Source organism: Petaurus breviceps, unplaced genomic scaffold, assembly GCF_028583685.1.
Source record: "Petaurus breviceps papuanus isolate PSGF00001 unplaced genomic scaffold, PetGlider_PUasm1.0 90535, whole genome shotgun sequence".
In the NCBI taxonomy this organism is placed as follows: domain Eukaryota; kingdom Metazoa; phylum Chordata; class Mammalia; order Diprotodontia; family Petauridae; genus Petaurus; species Petaurus breviceps.
In genome coordinates, this window is record NW_027187270.1 from 3,880,722 (window position 1) to 3,904,765 (window position 24,044).

General features: G+C 50.1%; 1 protein-coding gene across 1 annotated transcript in view; it reads left to right on the top strand.

Annotated features, from left to right (window-relative positions):
* Nucleotides 1–17,028, top strand: part of SLC16A2 (solute carrier family 16 member 2) — a 108,882-nt gene extending 91,854 nt beyond the window's left edge. Inside the window, exons 5-6 of the mRNA XM_069063105.1 lie at nucleotides 7,177–7,405; nucleotides 11,034–17,028. Coding sequence (XP_068919206.1) covers nucleotides 7,177–7,405; nucleotides 11,034–11,254 — 450 coding nt within the window. The 3' untranslated portion in view covers nucleotides 11,255–17,028. The remainder of the gene's footprint in view (nucleotides 1–7,176; nucleotides 7,406–11,033) is intronic.
* Nucleotides 17,029–24,044: the final 7,016 nt, after the last annotated feature.

The window sequence follows — 24,044 nt, forward strand, 5'->3', positions numbered from 1 at the left end:
GCAAGTCCCATTCCCTCAAAGAGCCTAAGTTTCTTCATTTGTAAAATGGGAGTACTTACCCCACAGGATTTGGTGGAGGTTCAAATAACAAAATGTAGGTGAAACTTTGTAAATCTTAAAGTGCCAGATAAGTGTCAAACAAAATTGTTATTATTAGAACTGAAAATGTCAGGGCTGGGGAGTGGTCCTTATGATAGGGGGATGGCAATAGGTTATACAGGAATTCTGATCCTTATCAATGACCAGAATCCCTGCAATTCAGTCTGGAAAGAATTCAGTAGGCCCAAGCAAACTTGGAGTAAGGATTGTAAAAGTTTATTGTTACGCTTTACAGCAGGCAGGGGTTCTTAGGGAACCTGCAAGTTTATTGCTATACTGTACAGCGGGCAAGAGTTCTTAGGGAACCTGCAAACTTAAAGAAGTAACAGGTATAGTTTTTAAGGAGTCATGACAGTAAATCAGATGTCAATTATGCTAACTAGGTGAGTAAGGGTGGGATTAGGGAGGAGTTAAGGAGTGGTCAGTGCTTAAAGGGACATGCACTTTTAATAACAACTGCACAGGTGTATTGCCTATAATTCACTGGGATATAGCCCAAGGGGGGGCTACCTGGAGGTGTGGTTTTAGGCTTGAAATGTCACTTAGTCAGCTATCGGTCAAGACTGACTGAGAAGTGCCTAGTCTGCACCCATCAGTGTCATGTTTGACAAGATGGATGTTGGGAACCAAGGCTAACAGAGACTCAGTATGTGGATAATTGGCTAAGGAGTTAACCTATAGATAGTGCTTTGAAGGATTCATAGGTGAAGCTGAGCACTTTACTAAGGGGAGATAACATTTGCCTAAGCTAAAATGTTTATAGATGGTTTAGTGAAGGATTCATAGGTGTAGCTTGTTATTGTTCCAAGCAGAAATAAACAGTTCATGAGTTGTTGCTGGGCAGAGTGCTGGCAGGGTGTAGCAGCAAGCACCCCAAGCGTCCTCAGGGTTGCTGCCACCACAGGTTCTTGGATCTGCTTTGATAAAGGAAAGCAACTCAAAATGGGTTAACAAGCTTACTTTAATCAGTCAGACATATATCGTTTACCTTGTTCAGGGGAAAAAGGTCAGCACCCCGAACTTCAAAGTATACAGGCAGAATTATCAAGACAGAAGCAGATTAAGTAGACAGCTTTCCAAACTGTCCAGCCATTACATCCATACATCCATACCCAATCAACATCTGGGTTTTTCAAAGCAGGGCGGGGGGGCCTCTGGACAACGGCTTCCCAGAATCCAGATCAAATCACAGAACACTTCTCAAAGTGAGCCCCAAAAACAAAGCTACACATCAGGGCTTTATATAGCCTTCTCCTGGCTCAGAGAATGTAACAACGTTTTGGACCCACTGGCCAATCAAAAAGTATCTACTGAAAAAACAAGCCTCCCACCCCAGGCTCCAGGTGCACTTTAGCCTAGGGGCAGGGAAGATCTTTAAAATTTACATTCCCATTACACAGGGGGAAGGGGCAGAGTTAGTGCTCTGAGGCTGGGGAGGGGGAAATGTGATTTTACAGACTGGTTTTACAAATTGATTTTACAAACTGATATTACAGACTGAGTTTACAAACATAGATCCCGAGCACCCCATCATTTAGAACACGGAATGTCACAGGGGAGAGGAACCTTTGAACAGAGAATTTAAGAACTGACAAGGGTTTTAGTATAGGGAATGTCAGGGCTGGGCTGGGAGAGGGGTCTTAGAACATGGAAAGTCAGAGCTAGGAGGATCCTTGGACATGGAATGTCAGAGCTAGAACCTTAGAATGTCAGAGTAGCCCTAAAACATGGAGTATTTGGGCTAACAGGGGCCTCAGAATAAAGAACATTGAATGTCAGTGCTGACAAGACCCTCACATGCCTGTTGGGCCAGTCTCAGGAGTCCAGCCAATTCCCAGTCATTGCTTTCCTGTGTTTTCACATCAGCCCTCAGTCCAGAGTTCTTGGCTATGCATTGATTTCCTTCCCATCCCTAGAGTTTGGCTCTCTGGGTGTAGATGCCAGAGGCTCAGGCCTCCAACCCTCTCTCCTGGCAACTTGCTCTGTCAGAGCAGTTTGGTACCAGTATCCTTGGGAGCTATTTGCTCTGAATTAAAATTAGGGCTGTTGAGGGGTCTCCAGAAAAAGATGTGGTTCCCCAGTCTCCCCCACCAATACCTGAAGGAAATATCAGGGCTGAGATAGCCCTGGGCTGGAAGGATGGAGAGAGACCTATAGGGGAACTCACCTATTCCCAACAGCCTGGGGAGGTAGTAGCCCCTCCTTTCAGCCTAACATCTGCTCCCCCAGGCATCCCTTCCTACTGGACTCCCAAGATTTGCCTAACACCACCCCCTAGAAGGCAACATGCTGGAATAGAAAGAGCCCTTGGATTCTGAGGCAACAGACTCACTCTGCTTCTAACTCTCTGTGTAACCCTGGGCAAGTCACTTTTCCTCTCTGGGCTTCCTTCTCTGTAAAATGGAACTCAAAAATCTTCTTATGGGCTATTCTGAGACACAACCAAGAGAATAGATACAAAATATTATATAAATGGAAGTTTGCCTGGACTTAACTTGAAGAAATAGTCCCTTATATAATAAGAGAGCTCCCTGTGAGGTCACATCTATCACAGAACACAATGGAATCCATCTGCTTCTCTTTAGCTTCTCATAACACCCTCCCCTGAGGATGGCAAGACAATGATTGCTGTCAAGATCCTCATCATTATTATACTATTGACTCCCACTCCCATTGTGCTAGAAAGGAAATCAAATTACAAAGAGTAAAGTGCCTTGCCCAATATATTAATAAATAACTCATTTTTATAAAACTTTAAAGCACTTCCATCACATGACCCTATGTGCTAATTCAAGTCTTACTGTCCCCATTTTATGATGAGTATTAATTATAATATTGACATAATTGCTAGAATTAGATTATATGATTATCATATAATATGCGTTATGTCATAATATAATAATATTAGAGAGGCAGTGTACTGTAGAGGCTAATGGTTGCTCCCTCCATGGAGCCAGAAAGGCAAGCTCAAGTCCTCCCCTTGGCTGATCCTAGCCCTGGGATCCTGAGATCCTAGCCCTGAGATCATAGATCACAGATCACTTAACCTCTCAGTCACAGGCATGTGAAATGATTCTTCACCTTTTTTGTGTCCTGGACCCCTTTGGCAGTCTGGGGAGGCCTATGGAACCCTTCTTAGAATTATGTTTTTAAATATGTAAAATAAAATATATAAGGTCATAAAAGAAATCAAATATAGTAAAATAGTTGTTAATTTTAAGTTCACAGACCTCAAATTAAGAACCTTTGAGTCTAAGACTATCATTCACAAAATAGTTGCAAAACTGCATTGGTAGAGGGACTCTTCATACCAGAAGTTCCACTTGACTGAGGAAATTCTAGGTATAGCCCCCCCCCCCAAACAAAACAACCAAACAATTCCTGTAGCGCCTCCAGGTTTGCAAATGTTTGCCTCACAACAATCATTTTACATATAAGGAAACTGAGGCCCAGAGAAGGACAGTTACTTGCCAGTGGGGTAACAAAACCATAGTCTCCCCATCTGGTGGGCTTCCCATGAGATCAGGCTGGCCTGAGACACCCGCCCCAGCTGCCAACACGTGCCTGATCCCGGCCCCCTTTCTTCCAAGTGAGGCCTCATCCTTTGCAGAAGGTGGGGGATGGGAAGTACTGGGCTCCTTGGCTTTGGGGGGGGGGTGCCCTACTGGGGATGCTCGGCCTGGGGCCAGCCTGGGAGGATCCTCAGGGTCGGCCGGAGCTGAGGTCTCAGTCTGTTCCAAGAGGGATGTTTCATCTCCGAACCTTGGCAAGGCATCCCGGAGGATAAGAGGCAGCCAACACAATGGGCCAGTAATTACACTCTTTAAAGTCAGTTAATGAGGCCTTTTGTGTTATATAATGATATTAACTCTTAATTGACCTAATGGGTTTGGCTGATAGGCACGGCTCTTCTCTTCTCACCTGGTGTGCGGCCCAGTCCTGGCTGGGAGGCGGGGCTGCCTGGGTTCCCTTCCTAGCACTTGGGCCCAAGAAGCCCCTCCAGAGTTGGGGCCTGGAGAAGAAGGGAGCGCCCTGGGGGATATCTTTGCCTCCCATTTCCATCCTTGGGGGCACCCAAGTGAGCCCCACGCTCCGCAGGGCACCTGGCACATAACAAGCAATTTTAATAAATGCTTGTTGACAGCCCTATACCTGTGTGCCCCCGGGCATGCCACTGTGCTGCCCAGAAAAGCCATGTACTCATCCCAGGCTTAAAGAAATCATCTAAGGGGCAGCCAGGTGAGGCAGTGGAGAGAGCATGGGCTCTGCAGTTGGGAGGGCCTGAATTCAAAGGTGGCCTCACTTATTAGCTGTGTGACCCTGGGCAAGTCACTTAACCCCAACTGTCTCAAAAAAAAAAAAAGACTCTTAGCCAGCACTCTCAAGTACAGTGCTTTAGATTCAGTTTTTCTTCTATCCAGGCTGACCCAAAGAGCAGGGATGAAAATGGTTTTTATTCTCCCTTAAGAAATCAGTGTGTGGGGGCAGCTAGGTGAATAGTATAATATAGTGAATAGAGCACCCACCCTGGAGTCAGGAGGACCTGAGTTCAAATTCGGCCTCAGACACTTAACACTTACTAGCTGTGTGACATTGGGCTAGTCACTTAACCCCAATTGCCCTGCCTTCCCCCCTCCAAAAAAAAAAAGAAACCAGTGTGTGGCAACCCTCATGGGGCAGCACCCTGGGGAGCCTCCCTCCCAAGGGCAGATGTGCCTTGAATGGCAAGTGGGCCCTTATTAAGAGTTAGGCAGGCATTCAAACCAGAAGCCTCTCACTGCTCCAAGGAAACTCAGAGTTCATTTGGTTGGCCTGCCTGTCAGCAGCTCCCCAAAGCTTCTCTAGTAATAATAATAACAATAGCACTTTAAAGTATTATCATTCCCATTTTACAGAAGAGTAAACTGACACAGACCTAGGTTAAGTAACTTGCTTGGGATCCCATAGGTAGTGTCTGAGGCTGGATTTGAATTCTGGGCTTCCTCACGCCAAGTTTGGGGCTCTATTCACAGCACCACCCTGTCTCTAAAGCTGTCTGAAAAGCAAACGGTAAAATGGCAAATCCTCGATGACAAAAGTGGTTTCATATTTTGTCTTTGTTTTCCAGTCTAATAGGATACCTGGCACAGGGTATGCCTTGGTAAATTGGAAGCCCACCCTTGAGTACTTGTAGAGACAGAGAGCTCACTCCTGTAATTAGCACCTGTAATTATCAGACAGCTGCTCATCTATATTAAGTTAGACTCTTTCTCTCCTAAGATTGTTGACTTAGGTCTGAAAGCGAACTTAGAAACCATTGAGCCCACCTTCCTCACTTTACAGATGAGGAAACCACAGCACAAAGAGGTTAATAAGTAACCCAGGGTCACACAGCTAGGGAGTATCTGAGGTGGGATTTGAATGCAGATCTTCCTGACTCTCCAGCCCTCCAAGTCCCCTACACTATTTGAGCTCATAACTAGAACTCATGGCTTCCATCTCTGCCCTTGGGGCCCAAGAAGAACACCCTTCCTTTGCCATTCCACAGACCTTCAGGTACCAGCTCCATCTGCAACGGTCCCTTGTTCCCAAGTTCTCTTTTGGCCAGCTTACGCATCCACAGCTAGCATAAGCAGCCATTTGACTCGCTCTCCCTGGCTTGGTGGCCTTCCTGTAGACATGCATGCTCTAGTGTGCCCATAAAGAAGGTGCCCAGAGTGGGCCCCAGTACTGGAGATGTGACCTGACCTGAGCAAAGGGCAAAGGGCAATGCGCTCACTCTCTGGCTCCAGCTCTCTCTCTTCTCTGGCTCTCTCTGCATATCTTTCCCCGTATCTGTCTCTCTCTCTTTTCTCCATCTCTCTATGTCTGCTTCTGTCTGTGTGTCTCTGCCTCTGTCTCCCCCTTACACTTCATGATGTTCATGCAATGCAGGAGAGAGTTTGAGGTTTCTGGCAGCTGAATCTCTTTTGACTCACATTGTGCTACCAATAAGTCCCCTAATGCCCTCCAAGTATTTTCTTTTTTTGTTGTTTTGTTTTTTTGGTTTTTGGAGGGCAATCAGGGTTAAGTGACTTGCCCAAGGTCACACAGCTAGTAAGTATGTCAAGTGTCTGAGTCTGAATTTGAACTCAGGTCCTCCTGACTCCAGGGCTGCTGCTGTATTCACTGCACCACCTAGCTGCCCCATCCAAGTATTTTCCACACAAACTACTGTCTTGCCATGGCCACCCCCATCTTCGATTTTGCTCTGGGGACATTCTGTTCCACTCAAGAGTAAAGTCAAACTGACCCGTTTTTCTTGTTTGGAATCATGGCCCCGGCCTCCTTGAAGTGATTGGGAACTCCCAGCAGGTCTCTGTGGTTACCAACCTCCCCAAGATAGGGAACATAGCCCAGAGGTGCTTGGACCAAAAACGCCCGCTGGCTCAGACATTGCTCATGCCAGATCTCCTTGGCTTCGTCTCCAGCAAAGTCACTTAGATGGTTTGGGGGCTCCTGGGGGACTGGTACTTTATCTGTCCTGCTCTAGGAGCCAGGAAAGCCAACCCTTATCCCCTGGGAAAGAACATGTCCTGATGGAATGCAGACTAGAGTCCAGATCTGCTAACTAGCCTTGAAAACCAGCCCTACCCCTAATACCTTCCAGTCCCTAGGACACAAACACCTTTTCCAGAGGAACCATTATGATCAAATGAGGTACTTGTAAAGCACTTAACACAGTGCCTGGCACATAGTAGGTGCCTAATAAATGATGATTTCCTCTTTCCCTCTCCTCATTTATTGCTCAAAGGATATACTCATACATCAGTAGAATGGGAGGGACCTTAGAAGCCAGTAGAAAGTCCAGGTCAGGGGTGGCTAGGTGGCACAGTGAATAGAGCACCAGCCCTGGAGTCAGGAGGACCTGAGTTCAAATGCAGCTTCAGACATTTAACGTTTACTAGCCATGTGACCTTGGCAAGTCACTTAACCCCAGTTGTCCCTCAAAAAAAAATGTCTAGGTCAAAGGGATCTGAGGACAAGGAGAATGCCAGAGTGAGGGAGGTCTCAGAGGTATCGGCACTGCCTGACCAGGTGCCTTCTTTCTCTCTCCAGGTCATCGCCTTTATGCTCCTGGGCCTGATGTGTATGATGATCCCTCTGTGTAAGGGGTTTGGTGGCCTCATCGTCGTCTGCCTCTTCCTCGGCCTGTGTGACGGCTTCTTTACCACCATCATGGCACCCGTTGCCTTTGAACTTGTTGGGCCCATGCAGGCATCTCAGGCCATTGGCTACCTCCTAGGCATGATGGCGCTTCCCATGACGGCCGGGCCCCCCATAGCAGGTGAGGGTGCTTGTGGGGGAAGCTTCCCACCCATCTGAGCACCTCTGCCTATCACCCATTGCCATTTCTTATTGTACTCTGTGCTCTCAGACAGCCATGCTGGCACATGCTGGGGAAGCCCTTAGCAATTCTTCCATCTCAAGCTAAACCATGTCAGAATTCTAAGAAGCCGAGCTGCAGGGCACACCCAAAGCCTGTGGAACTAAAGTCCTCTTCCAATACCTCATCCTAGCCCAAGGGGGACCTTGGGATCTCCAAAGCTGTGCCAGGAAAACCCAAGGACTCCTCCCCAGCTAGGGAGGCTCCCAGCCTAGGCGCAGACTGAAGGTGATACATGGCAGAGCCAGTCTGATGAAGTACCAGGGGTCACATGTTTGGGGTTCATTCCAACTCCTTCCATCATCTCAGGCAGGGCCGCCTTGGGACCTGCACTGGCAAAGGGAGCCAGGGAGCCCCCACCCAGACGAACTCCCTGCTTCTTTTTTTTTTTTTTAAAGCAATTGGGGGTTAAGTAACTTGCTCAAGGTTACACGGCCAGTTATTATTTCTGGGTGTGGTGCTGAGTTGAGTATCTGAGCCCGGATTTGATCCAGGTCATCCCAACACTGGAGCCAGTGCTCTTACTCGCTGAGCCACCTGGCCGCCCCTAAGCAATTGGGGTTAAGTAACTTGCTCAAGGTTACATGGCCAGGTGTTTCTGGGTGGTGCTAAGTGTCTGAGCCTGGGATTCGATCTCCAGGTCTTCTCAACACTGGAGCCAGTGCTCTTACTCGCTGTGCTACCTGGCCACCCCGAACCCTCCCCGAACTCCCCGCTTCTTGAAAGCCCCAGAGCAAGCCTGGGGTTAGATTTAACTATTGGGAAGATAGAGGAGAAAGACAAAGGTAGAAAGGAAATCTGGTTATTTAATACAAATGGCTGAATAGCAGAAGGGGACAGGGAGTGGAGGGAGAAAGGCAGAACCTGGTTGTATTTACTGATTATCCAGAAGTAGACAGAGAGGCAGCCAGAGAGGATACATGGCTAGGTATGCTTGAAAGCAGCCTCGTCTCAAGCCTGTCTCTGATGCCAGCTCCTGCCAGGCCGGAATGACTGCCCGGCCACAAACTGCCGACCCAGCAGAACCATACCCAGCGACTTTGCACATAAACCGCTCAATTCCAGGGTTGGAGAGGTAGAGGAAGAGATTCTGGAGCAGGAAGATAAGGCCACTGAGAGAGCCTCCATTGTTGAGGACAGAGCAAAGTGGGGTGAGGTGGGTCTGGACAAGCAATTTACCATGGCCATAGTGGTGGGCTGTGGTGAGGAGGAAGAAAGCTGATTTCCAGCAGCTTCCTATTTTAATTATTCTTTGTATTATTTCTACACTGCTGAATGATTGAAAGCACCACCAGTGGTCCCCCTAAATACTGAAACCCTGGTGCAAGGTTCTATTCAGCCCACCCCAGGCGGATCTCCATTTGCAACATTTTTGGCATAGATGAAATCATAGACCTTTTACATATTGAAATATCTTCTTTCTAGTCCTCAGGTATATGGGGGAATGGGAGGGGGGAGTACAACTAAGTAGTTTCTGGGACCAGTACATTCATAGCTCTGGTCTACACTCATTTCATTATGGATATGTGGCCATGTACACAGCTAATCTAGAGAGAAGTGGGACAGCCACAGCTTCTGGGTTATTCAGGCTCAGTGGCAACCTCCTAATCTTTGGACAGGGCTTGTGAATCAGCCTCATGGGGCAGGCCATGAACTAGGGCTAATGTAGGCAATCTCTTAGGTGGTATTAGGAAATGGGGTGCAGCTGTACCCCAGAATTTTCCTAGGACCATCCCTGGTATCCAAAAGGCATTGCTGGTGCCCTAGAGTGAGTAGTATGGGAAATCCTGCAGCAGAAAACATCCTGGCAGGAGTGAAAAACAGGACATCTTAAAATCTCAAAGCAGAATATCAGATATCAGAGTCTGAAGCGACCCTAGGGGCTATCTTGTCTAAGCCTCTCGTGCTCAGACATAGAAGCAGAGCCCATGCCAAGGATCTTAGGACGTGGCATGGCCAAACTGGGAGGGCCCTCAGGATCCAGGCCCACAGAGGTGTCAGGGATATGGTCATTTAGGCCAGTACCCCTATTTTACAGAGGAAGAGCTTGGGGTCCAGAGAGGGAAAAGAACTTTCCCAAGGAAAGGTCACAGTCAAGACTTGAATGCAGATTTTCTAACTACCAAATCCCACAACAGACTATCTGAGCTGGGAGGGATCTTAGAACAGAGAGCAGAGATTGTCAGAGCCAGGAAGGATGTCATCACATAGAGAGATAGTATGGGGTACTGGGTAGCGCTCTAGACTTGGAGAGCCCAGGTCTTCCTGGCTCCTTTCACTCCCTCCACAGTTACCCCCAGAGAGCTTTCAGTTGAAATGGAGGCCCAGGGCTAATACAGAGAGAGGGGACAGGAAGCCAGGATTGAGTCCCTTCTTCACCACAGGCTCTGCTGTAGCCATACTATCTAGTCTGGTCCTACTAGGCCATTGCCCCTCTTCTAAGGAATGAAGGAGATGAGCATGTATGAGTACCTACTATGTGCCAGGTACTTCCAGCCAGTATCTCATCTGATGCTCACGACAACCCTGGGATGGGATGTGATTTTATCCCCATTTCACAGTTGAGGAAACCAAGGCAGACAGAAGTTAAGCGATTGGCCTAGGGCTACACAGCAGTCAGATTTGCATCCCAGTCTAGCTCTAAGAGTCAAGGAAGGGAAGATCAGCTCTTTCTACCCTGGAAGATGGGGGGGGAGGGTGGCAGGCAATGAGCAGATGTCCCCATTAGCGACCAGAGTGCCCACAGTCGGTCCCAAGCTGCCCTTTCGGACCCATGACCAAGGTACAGATGCATTCAGTTCTCAGCTAACTGCTCTGCTACTACCTTTGAACATTTTGTCACCTGTAGACAAGCACCAGCAGGTGGAGGTAGGAATGGGGCAGTCGGGCCTCCATAGGCCTCATCAGGCTCCAGAGGCATGGGAATTCCCAGGTGTTTCCATCCCTCCCCTTCCCAGACTGATCCTTTCTAATACCAGGAAGCTGGCTCTGCTGTATTCTCTTCCATAAATGGAGGGAAAGGTTCATGGGAGCTAGAGCTGGCCCGCCCCTCAGAGGCCATCTCATCAGAGGGGATACTGAGGCCCAGGGGCCGGCCCAAGGCCAAAGCCTTATCCCAGTCGCACCAATTCCACTGCAGACTGGGGCTGGACACCAACACCAGTCTCCCTCTAGGAAAGAGTTTCCCCCTTTTGGTTCCTTTTTGTCTGGAGTGACTGACACAAGTTTTTCTAGGCAGTTCCCCAACTGCCCAATTCTGTCCCCACTCTGGGTCTCCTGTTCCTCATGTTACAGATGAGGAACTGGAGATACAGCAAAGAGCTTGAGTGACTTGCCCAGGGTCTCGTGACCTGGGAGTATCTGCAGCAGGACTTGAACCCAAGTTTTCCTGACACCAAGTCCAATTCTAAGCATATTTCCTGCCAAGGCCCTGGTTTAGGCCAAATCTGAACAAGTAATGTGGTCCCTTCAGGGAGGAGAGAGAGGGCTCCTGGTACGTAGAAAGCCATATCTCTATTGGATTTTGCAGGTCTCCTCAACAACTGTTTTGAGAACTACCACGTGGCCTTCTACTTTGCCGGCGTGCCCCCCATGATCGGGGGCATAATCCTCTTCTTCGTCCCACTATTCCATCGGAAAACGCCCAAGAAGCAGGAGATAGACTCCAGCAAGGACAAGATGCTGGCCTCAGACACCATCGTGAATGGAGAGCTGCTGCCCGGGGTCCCCGCAACGGAGGCTCCCATCTAATGCCCTGCCCCCCCATCGCTGCCTCCAGAGCCTCCCCCAGCCCAGCCCCGGGCGTTTCCTGCACCCCCTTGGGCGCTCAGTGGTCATTAGCCAAGCTCTCCCCATTTAATGCCTTGTACATTTCCAGTGCCATGACATGGAAGGCATCTATGGTGGCTTTTCTCTTGCCTTTTGGACTCTCCCCAGGGATTTTCTAATCATCCAGTGAAGTTGGGGAGGTGTGTTAACATCCTGGCCCCAGTTTGGAGGCCACCAGTGGAAACCAACTTCTGATAGTGGTCCCTCTGGTCCCAGGAGCCTTTGGGGCAGGTCCAGGCCCCTGAGTGCTGACAAGTTAGTCACCCACACTGTCCATCTATCTTTGGGAGTAGTGGGGAAGGAACAAATTCAGATGTCATTGAATGCCAGAGTATCCCACCACTCTTGAGTGACACCTCCCCTCAAGCTCTTGGGAGCCCCTTACTACTGGCTCTGAGCACGCCAGTGAGAGGCTTTGATGGTTAGCTATCTATCCCCTTTCCCTTGGAGGCAGCTACTTCTTCCTTCTCCTGTTACTTGGCTTCTTCCCTCCTTTCTTCCTCTGTTTCTTCTTGTTACACGGTGCTGGGACAGAGGAGTGATCCAACCAACTAACAAGCATGTATTAGGTGCTAGGCCGTGCCCTTCCCAGTACGGGGTGGTCCGTCCCATCTCGTCCCGTCCCACCAGCACCAAATCCACTCAGTGACATATGGCTCTGTGTGGACTAAGATCAGTCACAACAGAGGCTGATCCCTTCTTTTATTTTCCCTACATACAGAATGAGGGGGCCCTGGACTTCCTTGTATCTCTGAGGTTTCACCCAGTTCTAAATCTTTGAATTCCAGAAACCACATTTTCCTAGGGGTGAGGGTGGGGTGGGATCCTCATGGAGCCTCTGGATGCCAGAGTCAGATTTGGGTGGGGAGGAGAGGGCTGTCCTCCAGGAACACGTCCTCTGCCTCCCATGTCAGACTCAGCAGTCCTTGGGCCTATTGGGAGCTCTGTCACCTCCTGCCACCAGGGTGCTTGGCAAGTGATGGGAGCCTGGCTATTCCAAACCTTTTAACATTGGCCCGCATGGGACGAATGCAGCTGAGGCTTCTGCTATCCTCACTCAGAAACCTCTGGCCAATGTTATGGTCATCACTCTCTTCACCCACAGGTGGGACCCCTTCCATAAACATGTATCAGAGGGAAATCCATAGTTAATTCAGACCATTGACAAGGAGACAATTGACCTTCTCTAATCTAAGCTGACCTCAGAAACCTTGCCCCAGGTCCTCATGCCTCTCTCTTTTAGTTACTACAAGAAGCCCTGTGTACATATTTTTTTGCTCACAGCTGAGTCCTGTACCAACTCCATTAAGAATACAAAATGCAAGCCCCTGGTCATTGTCAACTGATCTAACCTTAGTAAAGTCTCTTCCCCTCTCTGAGGCTCAATTTCCTCTTGTAAAATGGGAGTATTGAACCAAATGAACTCTATAAAGTGTCTCTGTCTAGGAACCTCTCTCTGACTCTGTAATGGTAGGTCAGTATTATGAGGAAAGGGCTACTCCTGGGCCCAGTCCCAGAGCTGGACCCCAGCCACCTGTAGGGAATGTCTGTTGCTAGGGGAGGTGGATGGGAAGGTTTCATAGAACAATGGAGAACCATCCTTTCCTCTTGCCTCTTAACTTGTTGAGGGGGAAATTCATTTGCTTCTATCTGACCCCACCACCACACTGGAGCTCTCTGGGCCCCTCTGTTTAGGAGGTAGAAGGAGGGAGCTGGCATTTCCCCAGCAGTGAGGGGCACCCAGGCAGGAGTCTGACCCTAGCTAATGCAGGCACAAAAGCTGCCAGGAATAGACAGCCCTGGCCCCGGCCTCTCTCTCTGAAGCATATGCCAGCTTCTTGTCCCTGCCTGGGCCCTGGGCAGCAGTCCTGCTGAATACCGCCCCAAATGCCCCTGGTCTGAGAACAAAGGGAACCATCAGGGCCACTTGAAGACTTGCTCATTAGGCTTGGAACAGCCACACTAGGGCCCATTCCCGGCCTCTCTCCACTTGGGCCTCTGGCCTCTGGCTTTGTGTCTTAATGTGTGCATCTCTGTGTCCCCACACTGGCTGGTGCTCTGGGGCATCATTAGTGTGGCAGTGAATGAGGGCCCCTGGGGCCTTTGCCCCTTTTGCCCTCTAGGCTATGAGGGCAGGGAAGGGCCTTGGGGGCCCCTACAGATTTCCTCCTGGACCCTGGCTTGTCTGAAACAAAATTACTCAACCAAACATGGGAAAGAGACAATCCCACACTAAGGTTGTTTTCCAAACTATGAAGTTTTACTTTACAAACTGGCAGCCAGGAGGGCCTTGGCCAGGACAAGGGTTGGCACCTAACTTCTTCCCAGTCCAGGACCCTCAACCCCTTTGGTTAGGTACCCTCCTTCCCCCCTCTTCCAGCAGCCTGGTATCATAGAAAGAACACTGGATTTGGAGTCCAAAATAGCTGTCTTTGAATCCCAGCTTTGTCACTGTGTGACCTTTAGAGAGTCCCTTCCCCTCTTTAGGCCTCAGTTTCCTCACCTTTAAAATGAAAGGGTTGAAGTAGATCATCTCTAAGGGCCCAAAATCCTATAATCTCTAGCAATGGAGACATTCCAGGCCTAAAACCTGTTAAACCTTGCTGGACTAGAAGGGGGGGGGGGGAGACAAGAGAACACAGGGTTTTGTTTTAAATGCTTGGAGACTTCCTTCCTACCTGTTTCTTCCTGGCAAGAAGGCAGATTTCCTGATACCTGTAATACCTAGGAACTTACCAGTAATGGCTGTTGGTAACTTCAGAGCAGCTCTCTGGCCATTCCTAGGCCCAGATTCATCTCTGAGAACAGTGTCATCCTATACCTGTCTCACCTTGACCCCTCTTCCACAAAGAGGACTGGCCCAACGGTGACCCTGCTGACTGGTGAGAAACATGGCCCTTGGTCAGTTTCTCCTATTGCAATTGGTTGACCAACCTCTCCTTCTGTCTGGATGAACAACAGAAGGGCTGAGACCCCCTTTCCTGTATCAACCGAGGCCACGTGACAGAAGGTGCCTCTTTGCCTCCCAAACATGTGAGTGGCCTAGGTCTTTTGGGAAGGTTGATCACAGGAACGTAACATTCATTTTGAGACTAGTAAGTAGCCAGGATCTTATATGAAGGCTGGGCCACAAGCAGCAGGACAGGTTAGAAGTCACAGGGGCCTTTTGAGTCTTCCCCAGCAGAAAGTCAAAGCAGACCTTGAGGTCTACTGCTCGAGGCCATGGACATTGAAGTCCTGGAAGAGTCTGGGACAAATAAACAAAAGTGCAAACTTTGCCTTGGTATGTGCACTGGCTCCCAGGGTGCAACAGGCTTGACCCTGTGAACAGCAGGAAGTTTGGCTTTGGGACCGAGGAGGCCACAGTCTTGTTTGAAATCCCCAAATCTGTATTCTCTGCCAGAGCGGAAATTGGAAATGGAGCCGTGCAGGGGGCTGGGTTGGGCTGCTTTGGATTGGATTCTTTCTTCTCAGCTCAAATGGAAAAAGTGGTTCCTTTCAAAAATGGAAACTCTGGGGGTGGCTAGCATAGCATCAGTCCTCTGGCCAGGTAGCAGCCCTGGGGGAGGGGGGGGGTCACAAGGTACTGAGGAGGGCCCTCTCTCTTCCTGTATGGTGTTAAGACTGGTCAGTAGAAAGAGTGCCACGGTGACTGATCCTTGAGGCTCAGTGCCCTCAAATGGCCATTACTGGGAAAGCCCTGGAAAGGGCTCCATATACCTAGAAACACCTTCAGTTCAGTTAAGAATTTTTTAAACTTTTAAAAACATTTTTTCAACTAACAAGCATGTATTTTCTCTTCTCCCTCCCCTTCCCTTCACTGAAAGTTGTAAAGGATTGAATATATTGCCCCCTCCCAGGGGGATCAGAGGATATAGGGAGAGGGTGCTGTTTATGGAATGATTTGCCAATGGTGGAATTTTAGGCACTTGAAGGGGAGTGACATGGGGAAGGTGGGCTTTGCAACAACCCATAAGTCATACCTTGCATATGACAGCACAGGACAGAGAGTCAGGAGACCTGGGTTTGAATCCCATCTCTGTCACTTACTGGTTGTATGACTTTGGGCAAGTCCTCTCTAGGCCTCAGTTTCCCCATCTGCCAGATGGCCACTAAGGTCTGCTTCAGTGCTAACATTTTATTTATACTCCCCCTGAATGAAAGATGCTGATCTGGGTATCATTTTCTTTAAGCTCTGAAAGAGGGAGTCCTGGATGGGATGGAGAGATCACCACTGCTGTATTCCTTCCCCCCTCCTATCCCATCCCCACCTCCAAGCAGCACAAAGAATACAGATGAGGGTTTATTGAAGGCAGGAGACAGACGCCTCATCTCCCTGCTACCTGTACCTGATGAGAAAAAAGCAAAACCTTGGGAGGTTTTTCCAATACATTCTCCCTGCAGGGTAATGTGGTTTCTTGTCTGACCCTGGTGCCAGACTAATTCTGGCCCCCACCCCCCAGCTCTGCCTGCTGGGGCTCATTACTCAGCCCCAACACCTAGCTCCTAGCTACCACCCAAGGTCACAGGCTGCTTCCTGGCCTTTCCCCAATCCCAAGCACTCACCTCCACCCCCATCACAGCCCTCCACAAGCCCCCAGGCCTCAGCCTGTGTTTGATCACCCCAAATCATTAGATTTCAAAGCTAGCGAATCCCATAATTTTTATGAGCATTTTCTCTCCTCCCTTTCATCTCTGGGAAGGCAGCAGACCTGGCTCCCTCACACAGTTAGCCTCAGTTGCTGGCTCCATCAAGAGCTATAAGAAAGGTGCCAGCACTCAAGGGGTTAAACAGTGCCATTGGGTTGAAGCTTGGCATCTCAGAAGATCTCTTCTGACTGGTGGACATCCCTGGGAGGGGGACAGATTCAGGCCCTAGACTGCTCTAGGACAGGAGGTCAGAGGGACCATTCAAAAGTCAGAACTGAGGCTAGAGGGAGGCCCTGAGCCTGAGCCCAGATTTTTCTGGGCAGGGCTAATGTCTGCATGTCTTGGCCTAGAGCAGGCCCAATCACTTTCAAGCTTGCCTGCCCTTGGTCTTGTGCTCACCTCAGCCTCTGGAATCCCTGGGTCCCACCATTCCACTGGCTTCATAGTCTGGCTTAGTCCTCTCTGGTCCACCATCTCCCAAAGCAGGTTGCCTTTTTATGAGGCCCCAGGGTTCCTGACTGCTTCTCCCTCCTTCAGGGTTTTCCTCTAGCAGCTAGCTGCTCCCCAGCAAAGCCTGGCACAAAGATTCCGGTGGCCCTAGAATTCCCTCTGCCTCTCACCCAACCTGAGGCTGTTGGGCAGGCCCCACTCAGAGGGCCACTAGGGCCCCCTGCTTGGCTCCCCTAGAATGCCAGCCCTGCCTCCACTCCAGGAAGGGCCAGGGCACAGCCTTCCCATCAATGTTTCTCCTGGGCCCTTCATCCTGGGTCTTCCCCATCTCTGAGAGCTAGTTGGCCTCTGTACAAGTGGGACAAGAATCACTGAGGCAAGGTCTGCTGCTTTTGATATCTCTCCCGGCCTTCCTGGAAACAGAGTTGTGTATCCACATGTATTTTCTTCCTTCTTCTTCAATTTGCTGTTACAATTTGCTGAGCTTTTTTGATGTTGTTCGCAAAACCCAGCTGTTCACAAAGAGCTGCCCTTCAGAAGATTCTGAGATTATATTCTACACCTCTCAAGTATTGTATTAAAAGGTGACAATCCTTCTCCTGGTGCTCAGAACTTTGTGGGATGTGGGATGGGGGATGGATGACCATGGAGGGCCAGTGAGTTGTCTCAAGCAACTGACAGCAGGGAAGTCTTGAGTTCGAATCAGCACAACCTTCCCCTGTGGCATAATTTCTGGGACCTGGGAACCACCACCCAGAAGGACTGGCCTGGATGGTGAGAACTATATGAGGGATACCCTACCCAACATGAAGGTGGTAGAGGGAGATGGGCAACATCTGTCCCCTGCTGACAGCTGTTTATATGGGTTTAGACACAAGTCACCTGTGCCTAGGAGGAGTGGGTATGGAGGCCGGGGCCTAAGCCTCAAGGGGATTTTAGTGGGGTAGGGTTTCATCTCTTTATCCAGTCCTGGGTCATAGGCCCCCCCATCCCACCCAGCTGGACCGCAGCTGCTAGGATGACCATGAGAAAGCCTGTCAGACAGCAGTGGCTACACAGCCTCCTATCCTTATGAGGGTCAAAGGATTCTGAGCTGGAAAGGCCCAAGTCCAACCCTACCCCCCATACTCCAACCCAGCTCATTTAGTTTATTTTTTCCAATTTATTTATTTATTTTTAGTTTTCAACATTCATTTCCACAAGATTTTGAGTTACAGGGGCAGGTAGGTGGCACGGTGAATAGAGCACCGGCCCTGGAGTCAGGAGGACCTGAGTTCAAATCCGGCCTCAGACCCTTAACACAAAAACTAGCCATGTGACCTTGGGCAAGTTGATTAACCCCAATTGCCCTGCCTTCTCCCCTCCAAAAAGCAAAAAAAAAAAAAAAGATTTTGAGTTACAAATTTTTCTCCCCATCTTTCCCCTACCCCCACCCCAAAAATAGCAAACCTACTGAACTGGCTCATTTTATAGAAGCTTACACAGAAAAGGGCAATGACTGAGAATCACAACATAACCTTAGAGGCCATCGGGCCCAACTCCATTTTACAGATGAGAGAAACTGAGGCACGCAGAGGTAAAGGGACTTGCTCAGGATCACACAGCTAGGAAACATCTGCAGATGGATTTGAATTCATGTCTTCCTGTCTCGGGGCCCAGCTCTCTCTCCACTACTACATTAGCTAGTTTTTTCCAAGGTCACATAGCTAGGAAGCATGGGAGTCATGATTCACACCCAGGTCCTCTGACCCCATACCTTAAGGAAAACATTAAGTCTAAGCCCAGGGAGTGATGTGGCCAAGTCCACAATACTTCCCTATTCAGGCTCCAGCCCTAAGGGAGCAGGCAAGAGAGGCCTATGATGGTGATTTGGCTGGTGGGGGGAGGGCCATGCTGAGACCAAGCACAGAGGGTGCTCTCCTCAGCCCTTCAGCTTGTACCATATCCCTCCTTGCCTGGGGGTTGTGATGGGTAATTCATATGGCAGAAAGCACACTGGCCTAGGAGACAGAAGATGGAGGTGAGTGGCCTTGTTCTGCTAATCACTAGCCTCACGAACTGGGCCAAAGAGGATGTGCTGGTCGGGACGATGGCTGAGGTCCCTTCCAGCTCTGACATTCTCAGGGCCTGGGCACTGGGGTGGGAGGGCTCTCGGCCCATCCTTCTGTTGCTGCCACTCCAAGAATCTCAAATCCTGACAAAGCCAGCACCGATCACTCCATGGACCCCCTCACCTTGACTTCATTGTGTGCCACTCAAACATGCTTCTGTCACTTCCCCCTTGATCAACACAGGGCCTCTGGACCTCGGTTGGCTCCAGGTGGGAAGGAGAGAAGGGGATGTACCCATTTTCACTCTCCCTACCCTCAGGTGCACTTGCAGCTAGCCTTCATCCACGAAGGCCAGCCAAAGCTGGGGCCTGGGCAGGGGGCTGCTGCGATAGGCCGGACCTTGGGTGACAGATGCAGCGTAAGCCTAGGCATGTCTAAGATGAGCCAGCAGAGGGGAATGGCAACATATGTGGGATGGGGCTCCTAAGCCTACCTGGGGGACCAGCTTCTCCAGGCCTCAGATTCCCTATTTTCCAGCAAGAACATCATCACTTGCCCTACTGTCCTTATAGGGACAATAAGAGATTTGTGAAATTGTTTTACTATCGCACTATGAGAAATGGCTCCAGAGGCATTAATCTTCTACCCTCCGACTGGTGCTAAGACCTAGCCATGAATGAATGGGGTGTGTGTATTGGGGTGGAGGTTAGGGAAGGAGGTAAGACAAACCCTAGCCCTGAATGCTCCCAGAGGGCAACATAGCCTAGCTATGGATGCTTGGGTTGGGGCCTCCAGCTTTTAGCCATGGATAATCAGGATGGAGGAGAGAGGTAGAGTCCCTAGCCATGGATGGTCCTGCTCTGAGAAGGCCACAGACCCTATCTGTGGATGCTCTGGGAGGGCAACATACCATAGATGTGAATGCTTTGGGCCTCCAGCTCTTAGCCATGCATGACAGGAGGCAGGGGGACCAGGGGACAGCCCCTAGCTGTGAATTTTCCATGGATGATGGAGAAGGGGTAGGTAGGGCTAAGGTTTCGGGCCCTAGCCATAGATGGGGGTGATGGGGAAGGAAAGGCCCAGATGCTAATTGTGGAAGCACCTGGCCATCATGTGTACCTTCAACAGTAGAGAAAGAGTGTTGAGAAGAATGGAATTCAACAACAGCCTGCCCACTCACCCTGGCCCCTGATCTGGTTACTAAGAACCCAAGGCTGAGCTGGCAAGGAAAGTTATAATATCCAACAAACAGCCCAGCCTGCCCAAGACTAGGCCACCCCTCCGGTATTGGGAAATGTGCCAGCCAGTCATGCAAAGACTTTGAGAAAGCAGATTGCACCAAGTCCATCACTCAGCTGCCATCCCTTCCATGCCTGTGGCTCACATGTACAGGGGGGCAATGTCTGGGAGAAGAGAGGAAGCCTCTGAAGAGTGCTCCCCAAACACCTGCCCCCCCCCAAAGACACCTCCTTTAGGAACATGGAAGACCAGAACCTTGGAGGTGGAAGGGCCTGACATGACTTTGACCCTCATCCCCCACTGCCTGATGATCAACCTTGGTCGGTGGAGCTGGGGGAGTTACCTGACCCATTTTTTCTCCATTGATGGTTTTTTGTAGTTCAGATCCTTCCTCCCTTGCCTTTTTTCTCCTTACAGAGTAGATCAGTAACCAAGGTCGAAGCCTTGCAAATCATTTTCAAGAATAATTAGGTGGCAGGAGGGAAAGAGTCATACAGTGGAAAGAGCCTTGGATTTGGAGGCAGGGGACTGAGTTTGCTACCTCCCTAAGTGATCCTGAGCAAGTCACTGACCTCCCTAGGCCTCAATTTTCTCATCTGTAAAATAAGGGAATTGGAGGTCACTTCCCAGTTCCATGTGTGACCTTGGACAAGTCACTTCCCATGTGTGGGTCACGTGAGGGAGACTAGAGGAGGGAGCTGGCCTACCCTGGTCCCTTAGTTCTATGGCTGGAGTCCCCAGCTCCAAGCATCAGGGACCACTGGGAGCCTTCCAAACAGGCAGGCCTCTCCCCACCAGGGGTGGGAAGCAAGCCAAGCAGCCTTGCAAAGACTTGGGAAACACTGGAGGCCCAGCGACTAGTGTTGGCACCTGGGCCAGGTCTGCCCACTCACAAGTATGGGCAGATTGAGCCCAGCTCCCACCCAGCAGGAGATGGAGTGAGCTTTGCAGTGTTCCTTCCATCCCCACTCCCACCTTCCCCATTCTCTCAATCCTCGCCATGATGAAGGCCAGAACGCTAAGGCAAGAAGAGAAGACAAACTCAGGAATCAGAGAAAGGATGAACCCCAGAGGCTTGTTCCAAGGGTCCAGCAGCTGCTGCCTCCCCAGGGAGCTGGCACCATTTCTCCCCTGGTCACCCCAGGGGTGTGGCCGACGCTGCTTCCTGCCAGAGCCCGGTGCTCCAAGCAGCTCTCCTTATGGGGACCTACTCTCTCTCCGGTCCCACAGTTGCCAGGTCTAAGTGCCCTCCAGTAAGCAAATGGCTAGGGCTGGTCCCAATGAAGGTCACTCACAAGCCCCAGAGGGAGACCTTGAGCTGGATGCCTTCACTGACTCACTACAAATGATACATTTCCTTGGCTGGGTCACAGTGTCACAGATTCAGAGCCAAGAGGGGCCTTAGAAGCCATCTGATCTCACCCTCTCACTTTACAGAGGAGGAAACTGAGGCCCACAATAGTAAAGTCACTGTGGTGAAGCTGTAATTTGGGCCCAGCCCCTCTGGCTCCAAATCCTCTGTACCACCCTGAGTTCTGGCATTCGGGACAGCTGGGGAAGAGCTCCCCAAACAGACAGGGCAAGCAGCACCTGCCAAGGGAGGAGATGTGGAAAGAGGGGCAAACTCCCAGGGCAGGGCACTGAGTCACTATCAGGCTATCCCACCAGAGTTCAGGCAGACAAGGTGGGGCTCATCATTGGTAAAGCAGATGATAATAACTGGATGAGGCCCAGCAACCTTTGCCCAAAGACAGCCCCATCCTCCAACGGTATCACCCAGTAACAGCACCGGGGGGACCCAAAAGCCAAGGTCCTGGATATATGGGAGTGGTCTCCTTCTCTATCATCTGCTTCCTCCCCCGTCTCTGCTTTCCACAAGTATGAGCCCTCCCATCTGTTTCCTGTCCAGGGTCTTGTCACTTAGCCTGTTTCAGAGGGAGTCAAGATCTCCCACTCTTGGGGAAAGTATCAAGGCAAGAGAGGCCCCAGGATAGGCTTAGGAGGTGCCTGCCAAGCTTTCCTTCCAGGCTCTGAGGCCTCCCACATGAAGCCAGAGGGGAGGGAGCTGTCTTGACAAACCACAGAAATTAGTGGGCCTCTGGGTCAGGCTTAGGCTTGGGAGTGGGTGGTAATAACTGAAGTCCTCATCAGCCTTATGGGGAGCAGGAAAGAAAGAATTGCTAGATTCAAGGAGAGGAAAGATTGAGGTTCTTCCTTTAAGATAAAAAGAAAACTAGGAATTGAAGGCTGGCTGGCATTTAAGGAGCCTTCCCTCTGAATGGCTAACAGTGCACCGTCTTTGGAGGGCAAGAAATAGCCGTGGGATATACAGACATGCCTGGAGACGGATGTTAACATCCAGGAGTGCCTGGGAAAGGTCCGGGGAAGGGGCCCTCAACAGGCTTCTAGCAGAGAACATGGCAGGCTCCAGGCCTGAGAGGGCTGTTCCATTGTAGATAGCCACTGGACCCTACACTGGACACTGGGGAAAGGAGGCTGGAAAAATATCGCTTTCCCGAGCAGAAGATGAGAGAGGTGGCCACTGGGTAGGGAGCTGAACCCACTCTTTGGGGATTCTTGTTCAGGTCCACATTAGACTAGGTCACTCCCCAGGGCCCTTCCAACACTGAGATTCTGTGATTATGTCCCAACAGCAAAGGCCTGGGCCAATTCTGACGCAAGCCTTCCACTCTCTCTTTGGTACATCAGCCCAAGGAATAGCCACCAGCTTGCACAGTAGGTGGTCAATATTGATGAGCCGGCCTCAGTGCACACAGCCTAGGGAGCACCCTCAGCCTTCACTCTAGTCCTCTCCTCTCTGGGGCAGCCCATGCTGGGCATGCTCCAGCAGTCGGCTTGCTAATCTCAAAAGGAGATGTCACATAGCAGAAAAAGCAGTCAGCTGGGCTTGAATCCAGGTGATACAACTTTCAGTAAAATCCACACCACCACCACCACCCCTGAACCTCAGCATCCCCCCTCTGAAAAATGAGGAGATTGGACAGGGCTTCTTAGCCTGGGGTCTGTGAACTTGCTTTTTAATATTGCAATAATGGTATTTCCATATAATTCATTTCCTTTGTAATCCTGAGTATTTTACCTTATGCATTTAGAAACCTAATTGTGAGAAGGGCTCACTTGCCTTCACCAGACTGCTCAAGGGATTCTGGGCACTAGACAGAGGTCAAGAGGCCCTAGCACTAGATTGGGGAGCAGGGGATACTTCTGGTTCTCACAATCGATGAGAGGTGAGCAACCAGTTTCAGCCTCTGCTCTGAAGACCCACATCCTCACTCAGCATTGCAGGAATGATCAAAGAGTGCTGGGCCACCCCAAGGCTGAGAGTCTTATCCACCCCTGTTCCCTATGCTGGGATTTTAGGGGAATCTGAGGCTGGGTCTTTGGGTACTACTGACAGAAGCGAAGGCTGGAGGCTAGCAGGTGGGAGAATGGGCTTCTCTCTCCGACCTCCCCCCATCCAGATACACACACACACACACACACACACACACACACACACACACACACACATGCTGTGGGTGGCTGTCACAGAAGGGCTGAACACTTCCAAGTTTCATGCAGGACTCCTTCTAGTTCAGTGGTTTTGTAAACAACTGTAACTAGTGAAATCCCAAAGCACTTAAACATCATGCTGACAAAGTTCCTGGCCTCGGGCAAACACACCTTAATTACCCTTCTCTAGCCAGCTTGGCCCTTCCATAGCCTTAGGTCAACTAGAAAGGAGCTCTAGGGTATGGAGCCCATAAGTATCAATGCACCACCTGCTGGCTACCAGGGACCCACAACACTCCCCTTGGTGGCTGAACCAGATTAGAATGGCATTGGCAAATAGTCAACAAAAGAAATCAAAATACAAATCAAACGTAGATAATACATTTTACAACGAAGTCAATGCTGTGTGTGACCTGTCCCACCCCGTTTCTGTTTGGGTTTGCCACCACTGATAAAGCGGACTTACCCAAGGTCACACAGCTTGCATTACCCAGGTTTTCCAAATCCCACTGCAGTGCTCTTTCTCTACCATCATGCAGTTCAAAGGTAGGTGTTCTCTCAACAAGGTAGTGAGGGTCAGTTAAGCCCTGACTCTGAGGTGTAGAGCCCCAAACCCTTAGAAGGCCAATTAGGGAGACAAGAGCTCCATGCCACTGGCCCAGTGGCCATTTTGATGCTCACTTCTGAGCTTCAACTCTAGGGCCTTCTGGGAATTCAGTACTCAACTCCCAGAGGATGAACCACTCACTGGCTGCCACAGGCTATGCCCTGGTGACTGCCACTCCAGTCAAAGGATCACCAAACCATGG